The 14,904-nt window shown below is 38.4% G+C and overlaps 1 protein-coding gene across 1 annotated transcript; it reads right to left on the bottom strand.

Annotated features, from left to right (window-relative positions):
• Positions 1-599: 599 nt before the first annotated feature.
• Positions 600-14,667, bottom strand: LOC137982567 (tyrosine kinase receptor Cad96Ca-like). The gene is made up of 13 exons (XM_068829688.1): positions 14,615-14,667; positions 6,515-6,814; positions 6,054-6,083; positions 5,310-5,443; positions 4,595-4,862; positions 4,079-4,189; positions 3,549-3,739; positions 2,704-2,826; positions 2,522-2,592; positions 2,267-2,307; positions 2,018-2,114; positions 1,815-1,914; positions 600-1,255 (listed from the first exon to the last, which is right to left on the bottom strand). Exons 2-13 carry the CDS (start codon positions 6,621-6,623, stop codon positions 1,187-1,189), a joined length of 1,344 nt encoding a protein of 447 aa, XP_068685789.1. The 5' UTR covers positions 6,624-6,814; positions 14,615-14,667; the 3' UTR covers positions 600-1,186.
• Positions 14,668-14,904: the final 237 nt, after the last annotated feature.

Raw genomic sequence — 14,904 nt, forward strand, 5'->3', positions numbered from 1 at the left:
TTATAAAGCCCATTTGATGTCCGATGGACACCGATTACTTTATACAGTCACAGCATTCAGGGTTTTGGGCGCCCTAAAATGGCGACTGTAGTAATGTGGGCGCACAATGTAAAATGGATGAGTAAGGTTCTTTAACCACAATCAATCGTTCAGAACATTTTAGTTCAACTCGTAAACATCAAAGGGATTGGAAGAACTGTTGAAGCATACGAGTATAAAACAAAGCTTCTTCCGAACCATGTTACCAAAAGAAATAGCAGAAATACGATATGTTTCAATTTACTGTCATAAAAGTAGATTAAATACAGATTTTACAACACGAAATAACGTGTCCTTAACTCAAGCCATGAGGACATTAATTAAGTAAATTCTTGAATTCAATAAAGTCGCTAGGTTCTCTTATACCAGGAGGGAAAGCATTCAAATTTACCAGTCTGCGAGGAGGGTCTCTCATCTGACTAGATTGTGAAAAACCTAAAAATCCATTCTTAATTAAAACAACTAAAGAAAACCTATATAATGTCAGCTACCTATCGATTAAACGGTGCTTAATCAACTAACAAAAGTTCCGATTGGCTGTGTGATCTTAATTTTTTAATGTTCCAACCATACTAAGCCTTTCTACTTCATCTACTTTGTTAAACTGAACACATGCATGTTTGCTTTTTTTGTGATTATTTCTACCATGAAAAGTTTCATAATATACCTGTTTCATTAGTATCTGCGCTAGATAATTACAATACCCGCAGTGCATCATCCAATCAAGTTTTCATACCCTCATTTCGAACTAATCTTAGGAGATTTTGCCCCAGCATTTTTGGAAGTGTCTTTTTGGAATAATATTCCGCAATTCATCAGGGACAAACTATCTCACTGGTTCCTTGCTCAATACTAATGAAACATTATCTTTTTCATAACTTACTGAGCTATTTCATCATCTATTTTCCTTCACTTTTTTATTGAAGATTTCGTATTTTGTTATGCGTAACTTTACGGGGTACAGCAATAGTTGTAGAAGGGGCCCTCTTCTTTCCTTCCACGGTACTATGTAAATTAATTTAAGTGTTGTAATTTGTTATCGTGCGTTTATTACTTTTTTTGACGCTTTATCTACTTAATTATGTATCAGTTAGGGTTTGGAGGAATAAAAAAATACTAATAATAAAAACAAATTTTAAAAAAAATTCTACTCGGCTGTCAGATCAGTGACATTGGCGTACATTCTTGTGTCGCACTGACTGAGGTTTACATATGTCTGCAAAAGAAAATTTGGAATGTGTTAAGCTCAGTTTTACTTAATTGTTTAAGCCAAGAAGTTCATACCCTAGTTGATTTAAACATTGAAGAAGGCCGAGAACGAGGGAATACGGTAATTAACAAGGGGGTGTGAGAATAAAAGGATTAAAAATGGAACATAGATGACAGTGGAAGACTAGGCTTTTCGGCGCAGGTAGCTTTGAATTAATCAAGTTTTCGTGGAGACCAGAACGTCAGGAGAAACCCTCTTCATTAATCCCAGCGCTGGCGTAGTGGTGAGTGCACTTGTTTCCCACCAGTGTGGCCTGGGTTTAATTCCCAGACTGGCGTCATATGTGGGTTTAGTTTATTGGTTTTACTCATCTCCGAAATGTTTTCCTCCTGGTAATACCGTTTTCCCCTCTCCTTAAAAAACCAACGTATGGTTTGAGTTGGTTAATTTGCTCATTTCAGTTTACAGTGTCCCCAATTAATGCACTAGAAGACTAGACACTGAAATAAAGTTCCGTTTATTTCCTTTCCTTTCCTTTCCCCAAATTTTCCCTTGATTTCTTTACCTTGTGATTCCTCTCCATATCCTTCATTGTTCTCCTCAGCTTTTCAAATGTCGGTCGATCACTTGGGTCTTCTTCCCAACACTTCATCATGATTTCGTACCTAAAATTAAAAGGTTCTTACTTTACTATTGGGAGGTTGTTTATGCAAGTATTAAATCGTCTACTTATTACTCAATATTACAATTGAGAAGTAAGTATTTTACAGTTTGCTGTTCACATGTCTTGGCTTTGGCATTCTGTATCCTTGTTGAAGTTTATCCGCAATAAGCCTGGCGTTTGTGTCCGGGTATGGTGATCCACCTATGGGTATAAAGATCCAGCCTCAATAACACTTGATACGAAAACGTGAAATTTGCCCAGTTAAGTAAGCGATACTGATTGCAGATCTATTTTCAGTTATTAGTGTGCACATTTTTGTAATTAGGTCAAATCGTTTCTAAATCGAAGCGTACCAATTGTTAGAACTTCATAGAGAACGATGCCATAACTCCACCTGCAAAAAGGAGTGAGACAAATAAGAAGCAGGAAATGAGACTGGAAGTAAGGAAGCATGCATTTCAAAAATGGAACAACCACTAGAGAAAAGAAATAACAACAACTCCAAGGAAGAAGATATTTAGGTCTGCTGCAAAATGAAACGGGAATGGACAACAATCACTTCCAAAAGGAAAATAATTTAAACTTTTTACTGACACGGATATACTTACACATCACTTTGTGTTGTGTACACTCCGTAAAGCAAGGCCTCATATGCAGTCCACTTAACAGGTAAACGACCCTTTGTACGAAGACAATTACAGAATACTCTTAGAAAAAAAACCAATACATCTGGTACTTGTTCGTAGCAAATAAAGCATTTTCGCAAGGCAAAGTTTAGTTGTAGCTTTACCCGACTTTTTTTGGCATAAATATCGTCCTGGCCCACATTCCTCGCCATCCCAAAATCTGTCACCTTGCATCTCTCTCCTTCACCAACAAGAACATTTCTCGCCGCCAAGTCGCGATGGACAATCTAACAGAAATTGAGTATGAATATGTATTAAGAAGAGTAGTAAATTTAACGACAAAATTAACTCTATCAGAAGCGTCCCATCTTCAGTAAATGTCAAAGTATTCTAAGTGGGCCTCATTATCGAGGGAACACATCCATATGAATCTACATTTCTAATAATTGACCATAGTTTGAGTCCTGTAATGCGGTCTCATCAATCAACAGCGAATAGAGGAAAGATTTTTAATCGCACACGACATTAGAAAACGCTAACCGGTAGGAGAGAATCAAGTTGTTCTATTTTAACACCGAAGAAAAATCCACTAGTAAGTAATAAGAGTAGAAATTGCACCCCTTGCGCCCGAAGGGAAACCTTTAGCTTTAATCACCCACCCACAACATTCTTTTCAATTAAATTCGTGTTAATTTACGTGCACGGACATGTTTCACAACAGCCATAGTTTGATGCTACTCTGAATTAGAGAATCATTAAGGCAGCATAAAAGGATGCAATTCAAAGACCTGTAACCTCTTAAGTTACATTCACAGCTGTCTAAACTAAACGTTAACTGAACTTCCATAGCTCAGTTATATGTCTCATTGTCAGCCTGGTTGCAGTTCCGTTTTACTTACAGTATCAATGTAATAATGAATATCCTGCAAATGCATTTTCATAGTATTCTAAACATTTATTTCCTATTTATGGATGCGGACTGATGGCGATCTTCCCTTGGTGAGCAAACCTTTTTCGAACACAAGTAACACATCCCATCAGCAACCTGCCAAGCGAATTTTATCAGCTGTTTCGAAGTCAGATTGGTCTCCGGTTGTACATCCGGGTCCTTATAGTAAGTGTCGTTCAGTCCTCGGCTCTTTCTTAGGTATCCCAAGAGGTCTCCAAATGGAACATACTCGATCAAGACCATCAGTGGTTCTGTGGAAAACAAGGTTCCTGAAATATGGTGTGTTCATATTCATCCTAGGAATTACTAGCTTCTTTCAACACTCTCTTTACACAATTCCCAAATCAAATTAGTCACGTTTTACACCATGAAGAATAAAACTGATCCATGTTGCAAAAAGAAATTAACTTCTTCATTAACTTGACTCAAGATTATAGAGTGTACTTTTGCTTATTCTTTGAACCACGTTCCATCCCCAGCACGCCTCGAGCTACACCAGAATAGGCTTGATTCATTTCTTAAATGAGAGAAAACAAAACAAAACAAAACAAATTTAAAAGCACAACAAATTATGAAGACGTCAGTTTTACCGCTTTCAGTGACGCATCCGATGAGCTTGATAACATGAGGATGAGGTTTCATTTTTTTCATCAGCTCCAATTCTGACAACAGATCCTTTCTATCTGACGGAGGAGCATTGGCTAGGAAGTAAGGAATAGAAATTCTTGATGGCAGTTGACTCGGGATGGCTAAAGTAGTACTACAACAGATAATCGTTGAAGTGTAAATACTTTGAATTATTTTAGCTAAGAGCAAAATAATCCAATTGTGAAACAGAACAAATAATGTTTCGCGACGATAGAGTTATGAAGGATTGTAGTTATTAACGCCATTTTTTTTTAAAATTAATTTAGCGAGAAACTGCATGGCCAGCAGTAAAAGACATGTACTTTTTCATATATAGTGCTGATATCCTTTGATCAATGTCTCAAAGCAAGCTGACTTTATAAACCTTATCAAGCCAGTCTACCGCTTCCATTGTGCGCTTTTAAAAGCAGTATAAACAAATGAGTGAAAGCACATGTCAAGGATAAGCGGAAACCAACCTTTCAGCATTTTTACTGCCACTATCGTTTCCTCCTGATGTTCTCTTACATTTTTCACTGTTGCCTGGGCAACCTGAGAAAAGGCTCCTTTGCCGATGATTTTGATAACATGAACATCTTCTTGACTCACTTCCCAGCTTCTTCCAGACGGATGAAGTGGCATGTAAGATCCACTTCCTGCAGCTTGAGATGCGTAGCTCGCTGACTCCTTCGTATTTAGATCGCTGGGAAGTTCTAAGTTTTCTTTAACTTGCAAAGATACTGGATTCTGGTGATAATTAATCCACAAAAAAATGACAGTAAAGCTCTAATTGTATCTCTCAGGGCAACTGCAATGCTAGCTTCTGTTTCCAGTATCGTCCATCCTTCTCCCCAAGATTTGCTTTGAACATGATTCAAATAACAGACAACCATTGTAACGAGTATTCCAGGAGGGGACAGTTAGGGCAGTGGTAAGTGTAGCGGCCTTGAACTAAATTCTACCAGCATCCACGCAATTATAAACTTACTTCAAGAGAGATGTGTAGCAAATACAATATATAATGGAACAACAGGATAGCAACCTTAAGCCTACAAAGAGAGAGTGTGGCGAGCTTACAACGATCTTCAATAGACTGAATGCTTTGGCTTTGAAGAAGCGATAATCAAACTTTCTTAATCCAGGGTTCATATTACACTCATCTTTTCTTCTGGCAAGATCTCATTAACAACTTACCATAGGTATAAGATCTCCACATCTTGGACAAGGACGACGGCGCATTTTCGATATCACCACGGAGAGAACAATAATTGTGATCACCAGAAAGACGATGAATAAGTTGTAAAAGATATGCAAAACAGAACAAGAACCTAACACAAAGAAAGCACAAAAAGACTTGTAATGCAGGGCCACGAAGTTTCTACTCAGGGCAATGCGTATTTAGCACAACTATTTCTTTGTCTTCTTCTTCTTTTTTTTTTTTTTTTTGGATTCGGGTATGCTCGCAGAGCAGGAAAATAATCTTTTTGGTACACTTGCAGTAAGATTCGTGAACATAGTTGAGACACTGACTAGTCTACCTAAGGCTCGTTTTCTCACGCTTCGCAGTGAGAGAGAGTGATTTTAGTCAACTAAAGAAAACTGAAAGAAAAAGAGCATGCATGTTTTCTGTGTCAATTCGTTTTTGATCGTATAGTCATGCACAATAACCTGCAAGTACTGCTGTTGTTTCGCAGTTATTAATCTTCACCTAGCCTTAGCTCAACATTTGTAGGTATATATTTTTCAGATAATTCTTTGGCTTTTCATCGTTGATGTTTACTTTACTTATTAAGACGACCAGATGATTTTGTACGTTAAATGAATAAGGGTTATTGAGCACAGTTGAATCTTACATTTACTATCCTGTTTAACGAGGAACCGTACGCTCGGAATTAAGCAATGATCTACCTTTGGTTTGTATCTCAAAAGCGGACCTACCTTTCTGACTTTCCAGAGGCCTTGGAGTTGCTAATGGGAAAAATACATGATCGTAGTTAGTGCCAGTGTTTGACGGAACGGATGGCAAGTCCTCCTTGGAGGAGCAAGCGTAGCATAGTTGGCTAGTGCGCGGCTTTCCGAGCGAGAGGTCCAAAGTTCGATCCTAGGAGACTCAGACGTCTGTTTGCACTTTTCTCTGATACGTACAGATATAGCATTAAACACCGTAAAATGGAGCACTGACAGAGGGAGGGAGACTTCCATTGATACCAGCCTCGTAGCTGAGGGAATTACCGACGTTAAATAAGCTGACTTTACGTTCTTCCTGAAAAATTACAGGAGAGGATCACCTTTAAAAAGTCATCGCCTTATGGCTCTATTGGACTTTAAATTAAAGATTTTTTTTTTCAATACAGTTACACCTGCTAAAGGCAAATGTTTATTTCAACAGTTATACTTACCTCCACCATATGGCATCTCCACTATCTTGATGTTTTCTGTAGTCACCACACTCTCACCGTATTTGTTTGATGCGGTAACAACCAATTCATGCTTTTTGTTATCTTCCATTTTGACAACAAACGCACGATTAGAGATGTCCTTTACTTCTCCAACGTTTGTCCACTTCTTTTCACTTGCAATTCTTTTGTAGATGGTGTATTGGGTGATGGCCGCTCCATTCTCTTCGGGTTTGTGCCAAGTAAGGGTTATTTTGTTATTATCTATCGCATCTTTGACAATAGTTACAGGTTCCGGAACACCTGTCGATTAAAGTATACAAAGGGAAAGTTACCCGGAAAAAGGAAAACAAATAAGCACAATCTCTTCTTGGCTTGGAAGAATAAGCTGGATCTCAAGAAACTGTTCATAACTAGCATGAAAATGAAAAGAAAACTTATTTAACCCAAGCATCACGACGTAGCCTGCACCTCATCAAAAATCCCCGTGATGTTAAGTTGAGTATCCTTGTTGGTAAGTAACCCTATTCGCCCCGATCATCAAATTTCCATATATTGGTGTGATTATCGAGCGGTGGAGTACCTCAAATTCCAAAGTACCCTTGAGTTAGTTAGCCTTGAGTTAGAAAATCCATGCAGAGGGTTAGTATCTAAGAACTGGCAGACTTTGTTAGTGGTATCACGATTAAAAAAACTAAAACGCAACCTCGTCGCCAAGGTCTTCTCTGCCGCCTTTGTCGTTGAGAAGAAAGGCCCTGGTTCAGGCAGGTCACGTGGCACTCATGCAAAAAAAAGAACACTTTCTCACTGGGGTAGATGTTTTGTTATATTTTGATCCCACAACTGGGCGAAGGCGTACTCGTTTGACAATGCTGCTTTAAAATAACTAATCTTTACCTTACAATGTAAGATAAAAATCAATTAAAAGCTCAAAGAGCTGATGTTATATTCCCACAACAAATGAATTCCCACAAAGCGTTTAAGCTTTTGTGACTGATAACACACTTGATGTCGGGTGGCGATTGACGTTCACAAAAAAAAGCTGAATTTGCTTCTATAGAACATACACTATAATAAAAAAAATACACCAAACACTATGGTTGCTTGATAAAATGTATCTTTTATTTTACTGACGCTAAAACATGCCCGGTATGCTACTGTTTGCTGCGTGCAGTTGTACAAATATCTTGACAACGACAATTTTAATACACAAAGCTGTTGATACAGAAAGAAGTCAATCTTGTCTACTCGTTGTACAAGCTTGCTACTTAGCTTAGGAATCACTTTGTTAAACATTACAAAGAGAAACGAAAACGAAAAAGGAGGCAGAGAAGAGAGACCCTGGGAACGAGGTTGACTAAAACGCAGCTGCGTATAATGGAAACCGAAACATTGCGCCGTTTCACCAACCTTCCCAAACCACAAGTTTTCTGGTATTCTTTCCCTCTCCGCAAACTATCTCAATGCTTGCTACGTGACATTCATCAAAAAAGAAAAAAAGAAAATCATACACTATTTTGCCTAATACGCGACTTGGCACCTTGCGAGGTCCTCGATTTCCAATGTTCAGTTCTAGTTTTCTTTTATGTCATTCTCATTTAAAACTTGTTGGTCCTATAGTAATGTACTTCGTTGCCTTTTGGTTCACTGTCAAATGCTTTTTCAATGGCCTTCCAAATTTCAATTGCCCTTTTGCGTGATGCCGTCTGACTACTTCACCACCAAGCCTCGAATTCGAAATCAAAGGTATAAAATTTAGCATAAGCTAAATCCCAAAGGAGAAAAAACTTGTAAAGAAAGCCCACGTGCGAACAGTATTGCATGTGCAAATGATGTGAATAATTTTGTGCAAGCGAGGCTTGGTGGTGAATTTTGAGCATATGACGTCATCGTGTACTAGGCCTATTGAGAGTTAAAAGCCAGAAATACTAAAAAAGAAATCACTTTTTGAGTGTAGCCGAGTAACATTTAAAACTGTGTCCTACTCAGCAGGTTTTTATTACTATTAGGTGTCACGACATGATATTTCATTTTTGAGCTGACGACGGACAAATCTATATGTCGTTTAAGTCACAACTCCGGAGAACTAGCCAATTTCAAATCGTGTATTGAAATAATTATGCATTCAAGATATCACTCAATGGATGACTACCAAAAAGTTGAAACTTGACAACTGCAAAACTTTGGGCCTTATGTTCAATGCCTGCCACCACCCATCACCTGCTCTAGATTCCATCCTTGCTGGATTAGATGTAATTAAGCCATCAGAGTCGGGGAAGAACATTGGTTTTTTTGTCTTGATAGTGTTAGCAATGAACAAAAAAATATAGGAACATGAGTAAATCTTCACCCGCGCATCATTGCCAAGATAAGAAAATCTATTTCCTTCAAACATTGTGAGATTCTGATACATGCTTTTATATCTTCTAAGTAAGATCGTTGTAGTCTACTATTAATATTATCAGGCCTTAACCAGAATCAGATAAGCAAACTCCAATATGTACAAAATTCCGCTGAACGCTCGTTAACAGGCACACGTACATACGAACGTATTACACCTGTATTAGAAGAATTACACTGACTCCTTGTAGCCGCAAGGATTGAATTCAAATTCTGCTTTTGACTTTTAAATCACTGTATGACTTGACACCAATCTATTTCAAGGAACTTTTAATCCCCTATGTACCACAATGAATACTACTTTGAGCTAGTAAGAAGCTTCTCGTACAGCCCACGTGCCGTCTTAAGACCTATGGCTACAGGGCTTTCTCTTACATAGCCCCAAAACTATGAAATGCCCTGCCTGACGATTTAAGAAACTGTGCGTCTCTTGACACTTTTAAATCTAAGGTTAAAACCTATCTTTCTACACGTGCTTACAGATGTAATTATACGCGTATATATTGGATTGTTCTTTAAATTATTAAATTTAAATTATAAGTTGTAAGGCTGCTGTTATTAAGTTTATTATTATCATTATAATAATAATTTTGTTCTGCAATTTCATGAAAGGGATACAGTTCGAAGAGCTATAATAATATGATTTCCACATTCACAGGCTGATTTTTTACCGCTATAAAAATCTGAGGAAACGGGTCATAAGCTATGACCAAGGGTTCCACACGATCTCTTTTCCTTAGATTATGCATTAAGCACCTTTCTCAAAATCCTTGCTGTTCCTAATAGTGGAGTCTTTTTGTGGTAGTGCACTGTAAGTGCAGTACACACTATGTCACCGGGTTGTAACAGTGAAAGAGAGTAAGTCCGTGGTGACAATAGATCCACGGCGCGTGCACAACTCATGAAAAAAATATGTCTGTTGGAAGCGTACTTCAGTTTCAAGAAATGAGTTCCAACATTGGCAAGAATTTGTGACGCAGATGAACAATAAAGCAGCTGCTATCTCGAAAACGATGTAATTAACTGGTTACAAATAACCTCGTCTAGGAGAGTGAACTTTTGACCTTGCAGAAACAATAGTCAACTTCAAGAGTTGGGCGATTGTGATCTTTGTGCTTAATTTGCACATTCTTGTCAAACTTTATAACACTTGAAAGAAAAAAAAAAGTAAACTAACAAAAACAAAAACCCGGTGTCTTGCCATCATTTTTACAGAGATGTATCCTTTTTTTTCGCGAGTTGTTAGTAAACGCGCTAGATAACTTGATCATCGCGGCCGCTGAAATCGACGCCACTTTCGATTTTGCGATTTACTTGTGCAGCCAAAAGTACAATAGAAAAATTGAACGTAGCAAAAATCTCCCAAAATGTTTTTCGCTAATGGTAATTTTTTACATTCACGGTTCAAAATTTATGTTGTTTTTATGCCACAAATTTTGTTGCTGATGGCAAAATATTTCATTGTGTATCGACACTTCCTGAAAACGTCCTTCTGCTCTTCCTAAAAGCTGTATCTCAACATTTATTTACTTTTGCATCAACATTTGTTTTTATAAAGCAGGCTAACAAGGCGATCCTCGATGTTTTCGAGAATCGAGGATCGAGTTTTGAGGCTCGATTTTCTAGATTAAAGAATCGAGGATCGAGGACCGAGTTTCGAGACTCTCGATTTTTTTTCCAGGGTCTCGATCAGAGATCTCGAGGTGAAAAAACAACTTTCGACAGGGAAACAATAGCGTTAGACAAAAGCTTTTGTCACGCGGTCTCCTTATTTGCACTTTGTTGTTACTCCACCTAGGGCGCCAACAATCATAGGTATTACCTGAGCACTTTTTCCAATTCCATATCCTCATAATTTCTCTCTTTAGGTCTTTGTATTTTTCACTCTTTTCACCCTCTTTTTTTACTGAGTCTTGAATCTCCGGGTATAGCAACAACAACAAACAAGTTCTTGTCTTCCTTATCAATGATTACAATTTCAGGCCTTCTTGCTTTAATAAGATGGTCACATTGGATACTGACACCCCAAAAGACCTTGATTCTGTCATTCTCTACTACAATGTCAGGTGTGTGCTCATACCGCTTTTCGCTCCGCTCTAATCCATATTTCATTTTCAGTGGACCGCCTTCGCAACATCGTCATGTCTTCTTTTTTATTCTTTCTGGCCTAACGTCTTACACCCGCTCACATCGTGATCGACTTTCTCGACCTTCTCACCACACAACCTACACAAGGGGAACTCCGCCGTCTTATGATGTTTAACGCTGTTGGTCCTAAGAGCTTGCTCATGCACAGCACATAATAGGGCCTCAGTCTACACTTTCAAATCCGCCTTTCTCAACTATTATCATGTTTCCACAACATCTGTCGTGTCTAGCACGTCTCTCAAATACTGGCCGTACATATTCTTCCCCTTCCAATTCCTTAACTTCTCCTCATGCCAAGCCTACTTGAACTCCTTGCTTTCTACTCTTTTTTCGTACTCAATGACATCAGTGGCTTTGACGCCTCCAAATAGATCCTCCTCTGAATTCTTCACATACCATCCCAATATAATTTTGTCACTTCGCAGCTGATTAATGCACGCCTACCTTTCGCCCTCGCCATATTCAACCTGTCAACATCACTCTTGGGATGAAATGCTACATACATGGTCAGGATCTGTCTAGGCTTTCTGTCCAGAGTTCTCAACTCATTGTCTGTCCATTTGATGATACCAGCTTCATATCTCATGACCGTCACAGCCCTCGTCTTAATTGCTTGTATCTTATTCTTGCCATTCACTCAAATATGTAATTCTTGTCACTTAATCATAATTAATTATGCATGTTTCGCCTAGTTGTTATAAAGTCCTAATGGTTTTTCAAATATTCTGTAACTGACGATGAGGTTCGTAATATCGAAACATGTCTTGGACATTAAAAAATGTCGTAATTTTCTTAAAGATAACGATTTGCTTTCTGCTGTCTCGACCTCTTGCCATTCAATTTTCACTTCTTCAGCACAATCTTCAGTCTCCTCTTATATTCCTTCTGACACTGAATCTTCATCTCCCCTTCTTTTAAACTGTCTTATTCTAGAATCCCCAAATATCTGAATCCATCCTCGTCTATTTGTTTCTCTGCGTGTCCATCTGGAGGGGTTATACCATTCTTCTTCCCCATGTTCCCTCTCTTGAGAACCAGTACACCACACTTCAATTTTCAATTTTCCAAATTCCATCCCGATATCCTCGCTAAACACATAAACTTTCTGCACAAGTGAATCGGTTTGGTCCATAATCTTGGCAAACAGCTTCAAGTCATCCATGAACAATAGATGATTGACCTTATACCGTTGACGATCCCATTCATAACATGCCTTTACCTCACGCAGGATCCAAGTCACTGGTATTCTTCTTCTTCTTCTTCTTCTTCTTCTTATTATTATTATTATTCTTATTATTATTATTCTTCTTCTTCTTCTTATTATTATTATTATTATTATTATTATTATTATTAGGAGGGCAATCCTCAAATGTTTATCCTCTCAAGATCATTTTTGTTTCAAAAAGGCTAACATTTTCTGACTCATAAACAGTGCAAAAGAGCTTCGCAATGCAAGAGCCTATAGTCACTTTGCATTAAATTTGAAAAAAAAAGTGGGTCCAATACGTAACAACACCGCGCAAATATAATGCCATTTTTATCTACCTCCCAATACAACAAGTTTTTTTCCCTCGTACAAACTATCTCCATATTTGTTTGCGGCAGTCACAGCAAACTCATACACCTCGTTCCTCTTTAATTCCACAATTACGTGACGTAGTGATAGGTCCTTTATTACTCCTATTTTGTTCCACTATCTTACTGTATTATTGTTATTTACAATGCACTGATAGACTGTGTACTGCGTGATGGGTGCTCCGTTGCTTTCCGGTTCATTCCACTTTATTATCGCGCTAACGTTCTTTGTTTCAGGAGACAAACCTATAATTTCCACGGTGGCTGGCGCTCCTTGAAAATAAACAGACACACACAAGAGCCTTAAACAATGGTAAGTATAATTCCTTTAAAGAATAAGAATATTACGGGTTGATGTTAAGACAGAATGTCGATGATTGTCGAAAGGAAGTCTCCCTTGTAATAAGCCTTGTATTTCTGTGAAAGTATCACGACCGTAAGAGTTTACCACCATCTATCAACATCATAAAGTGCTGAACTGAACTCATCTAGCGTAAATATCTTGGTGCTCTTTTAAAAACTATATTTAAAACTATTACCAGGTTCTCCCGATTTATCATGAAATTCTGAAAACAAGGGAAAAATGCATTTCCTTGTCCTATAATGTCTCGCCCAGTCTCTCCATTGAACACCCCGTTTTGTGCAGACTCATAAGGGCAGCAGTCGTACACCACTCTGCACTTCCAAAGATGGCGTAAAAGCTAAGCATTGCAGTGACTCCAGTACCTTATACAATACCACAAAAATGATGTCAAATTGCAGAGGTGCCACTTGATAGAAACCAAATTGCAGAATTTCCTTGAAAGGGGGGGGGGGGGTGGGAGGGGGGAAATAACCCGCAGATTCCCTTTACAGGGCGCTCGTGTGATGGCCTTGGGCGCTAAAAATACTCACTATTCGCCTTTAAAAGGGGTTGGAATGTTTGGATATATCGGCCGAGAATTTCCGATATCAACGGTGAAAAACACCAGTAAACAACTGAGCAGTCGGAACGTAACGTAACCTGTCCTGGAAATCTTGATGTCATTGTATCAAACCACCTATGGTTGAAACGATTTTGTGTTATAAAGCATCTGTCGGCTTGTGCCGATTACAACGGTTGTAGCAGAGACTTTATGAATAACTGATTTGCCACAAATTGTACCCTGTCAAACAAAATAACAGTATTTCATTTTCATATTTCTATAAAAACAAACGTGCAGCCCTTTTACGAGAACGAAGAATCAAATACAATAAGGTTGCATTGAAGGTTTTGAAGGTATGTCTTGGGCTCTGACTTTATCGTTTTCTGATTTATATTTGAATCGGTGTTGCGATGCGAGCTGCGTTAAGTGAGGAAACCCGATTAACTTTGATCAGTGCTAGAGAAGCGCTTTGCTTTCTTTATTGGGAACATTGATCTCTATTCTGCAAGCCAACGTCTCCTTTGTTCGCTAGTAGGAAAGAACACAGTTATCGTTTATTTTCTCCCGAGTGGCTACATCGAGCAGGATAAAAACATAAACAAACGCGCGCAAAGCATGCCGTTCGACAGAGAGTCTTTAACCCTGAAAATCCCCTATGGGGAGTAGTCAATTAAAAAAGTATTGTATTGTGTTGTTTTGTAAGGGCAATTTAATGTGTTTTATTATTTTTGCAATATTTGTTCAACAAAACTTAAGCACATGCTGACAACAATATTGGAGCGACCGAAGCAAATTCACTTGGGCATATTCCATTCAAACGGTGCCAATAGTGTAATTGCTTCATGAAGCCAAAAAGGATGTAGAGGAACTAATTGGGTACACAGATAGGAACTAGGAACAACTGTTGTTAAACGCGGTGTTTAAGTAGGTATTCTTCACTATGTTCTACATTTCCGAAAATAACCAAAAAAAAAAACTCTCTTTATATGTTTCAACACATTTTGAAACATGCTTTCCGCTTTCTTTTGCTTTCAGCAATGTAAATCACCTGGTCAAAGTAGTCGTTCGGAATTACCTTCGTACTTGGTCGTCGCTTTCTTTTCACTTGCAGCTCCTTCAAACACCCTATTCATCGCCGAGACCCTCAGAGTATAAGTTGTGCTTTTGTTGAGACCGCCAACAAGGTATTGCCTAAAGCTAGCACTTGTGGTCTCCTTTAGAATGACATTGTCATCATGTAGTATAATCAACTTGTACCCTGTAATAGCACTCCCCCCATCATCAAATGGTGGAGTCCATTTTATTGCCAATGAAGACGCAGGGATATCGTTGTCATTTGTCGTAAGGCTTAGAGATCCTGGTGCC

Source organism: Montipora foliosa, chromosome 13, assembly GCF_036669935.1.
Source record: "Montipora foliosa isolate CH-2021 chromosome 13, ASM3666993v2, whole genome shotgun sequence".
NCBI lineage: Eukaryota > Metazoa > Cnidaria > Anthozoa > Scleractinia > Acroporidae > Montipora > Montipora foliosa.

Bases quoted from the DNA above. Each gene is read 5' to 3' on its own strand.
- LOC137982567 (XM_068829688.1), bottom strand. From the start codon at position 6,623: ATGGAAGATAACAAAAAGCATGAATTGGTTGTTACCGCATCAAACAAA. The intron at 4,863-5,309 runs GTAAGTTGTTAA...AATTATCACCAG, and splicing joins GTGGAGATCTTATACCTATG to AATCCAGTATCTTTGCAAGT. The intron at 2,593-2,703 runs GTAAAGCTACAA...CTTCGTACAAAG, and splicing joins TTTATGCCAAAAAAAGTCGG to GGTCGTTTACCTGTTAAGTG.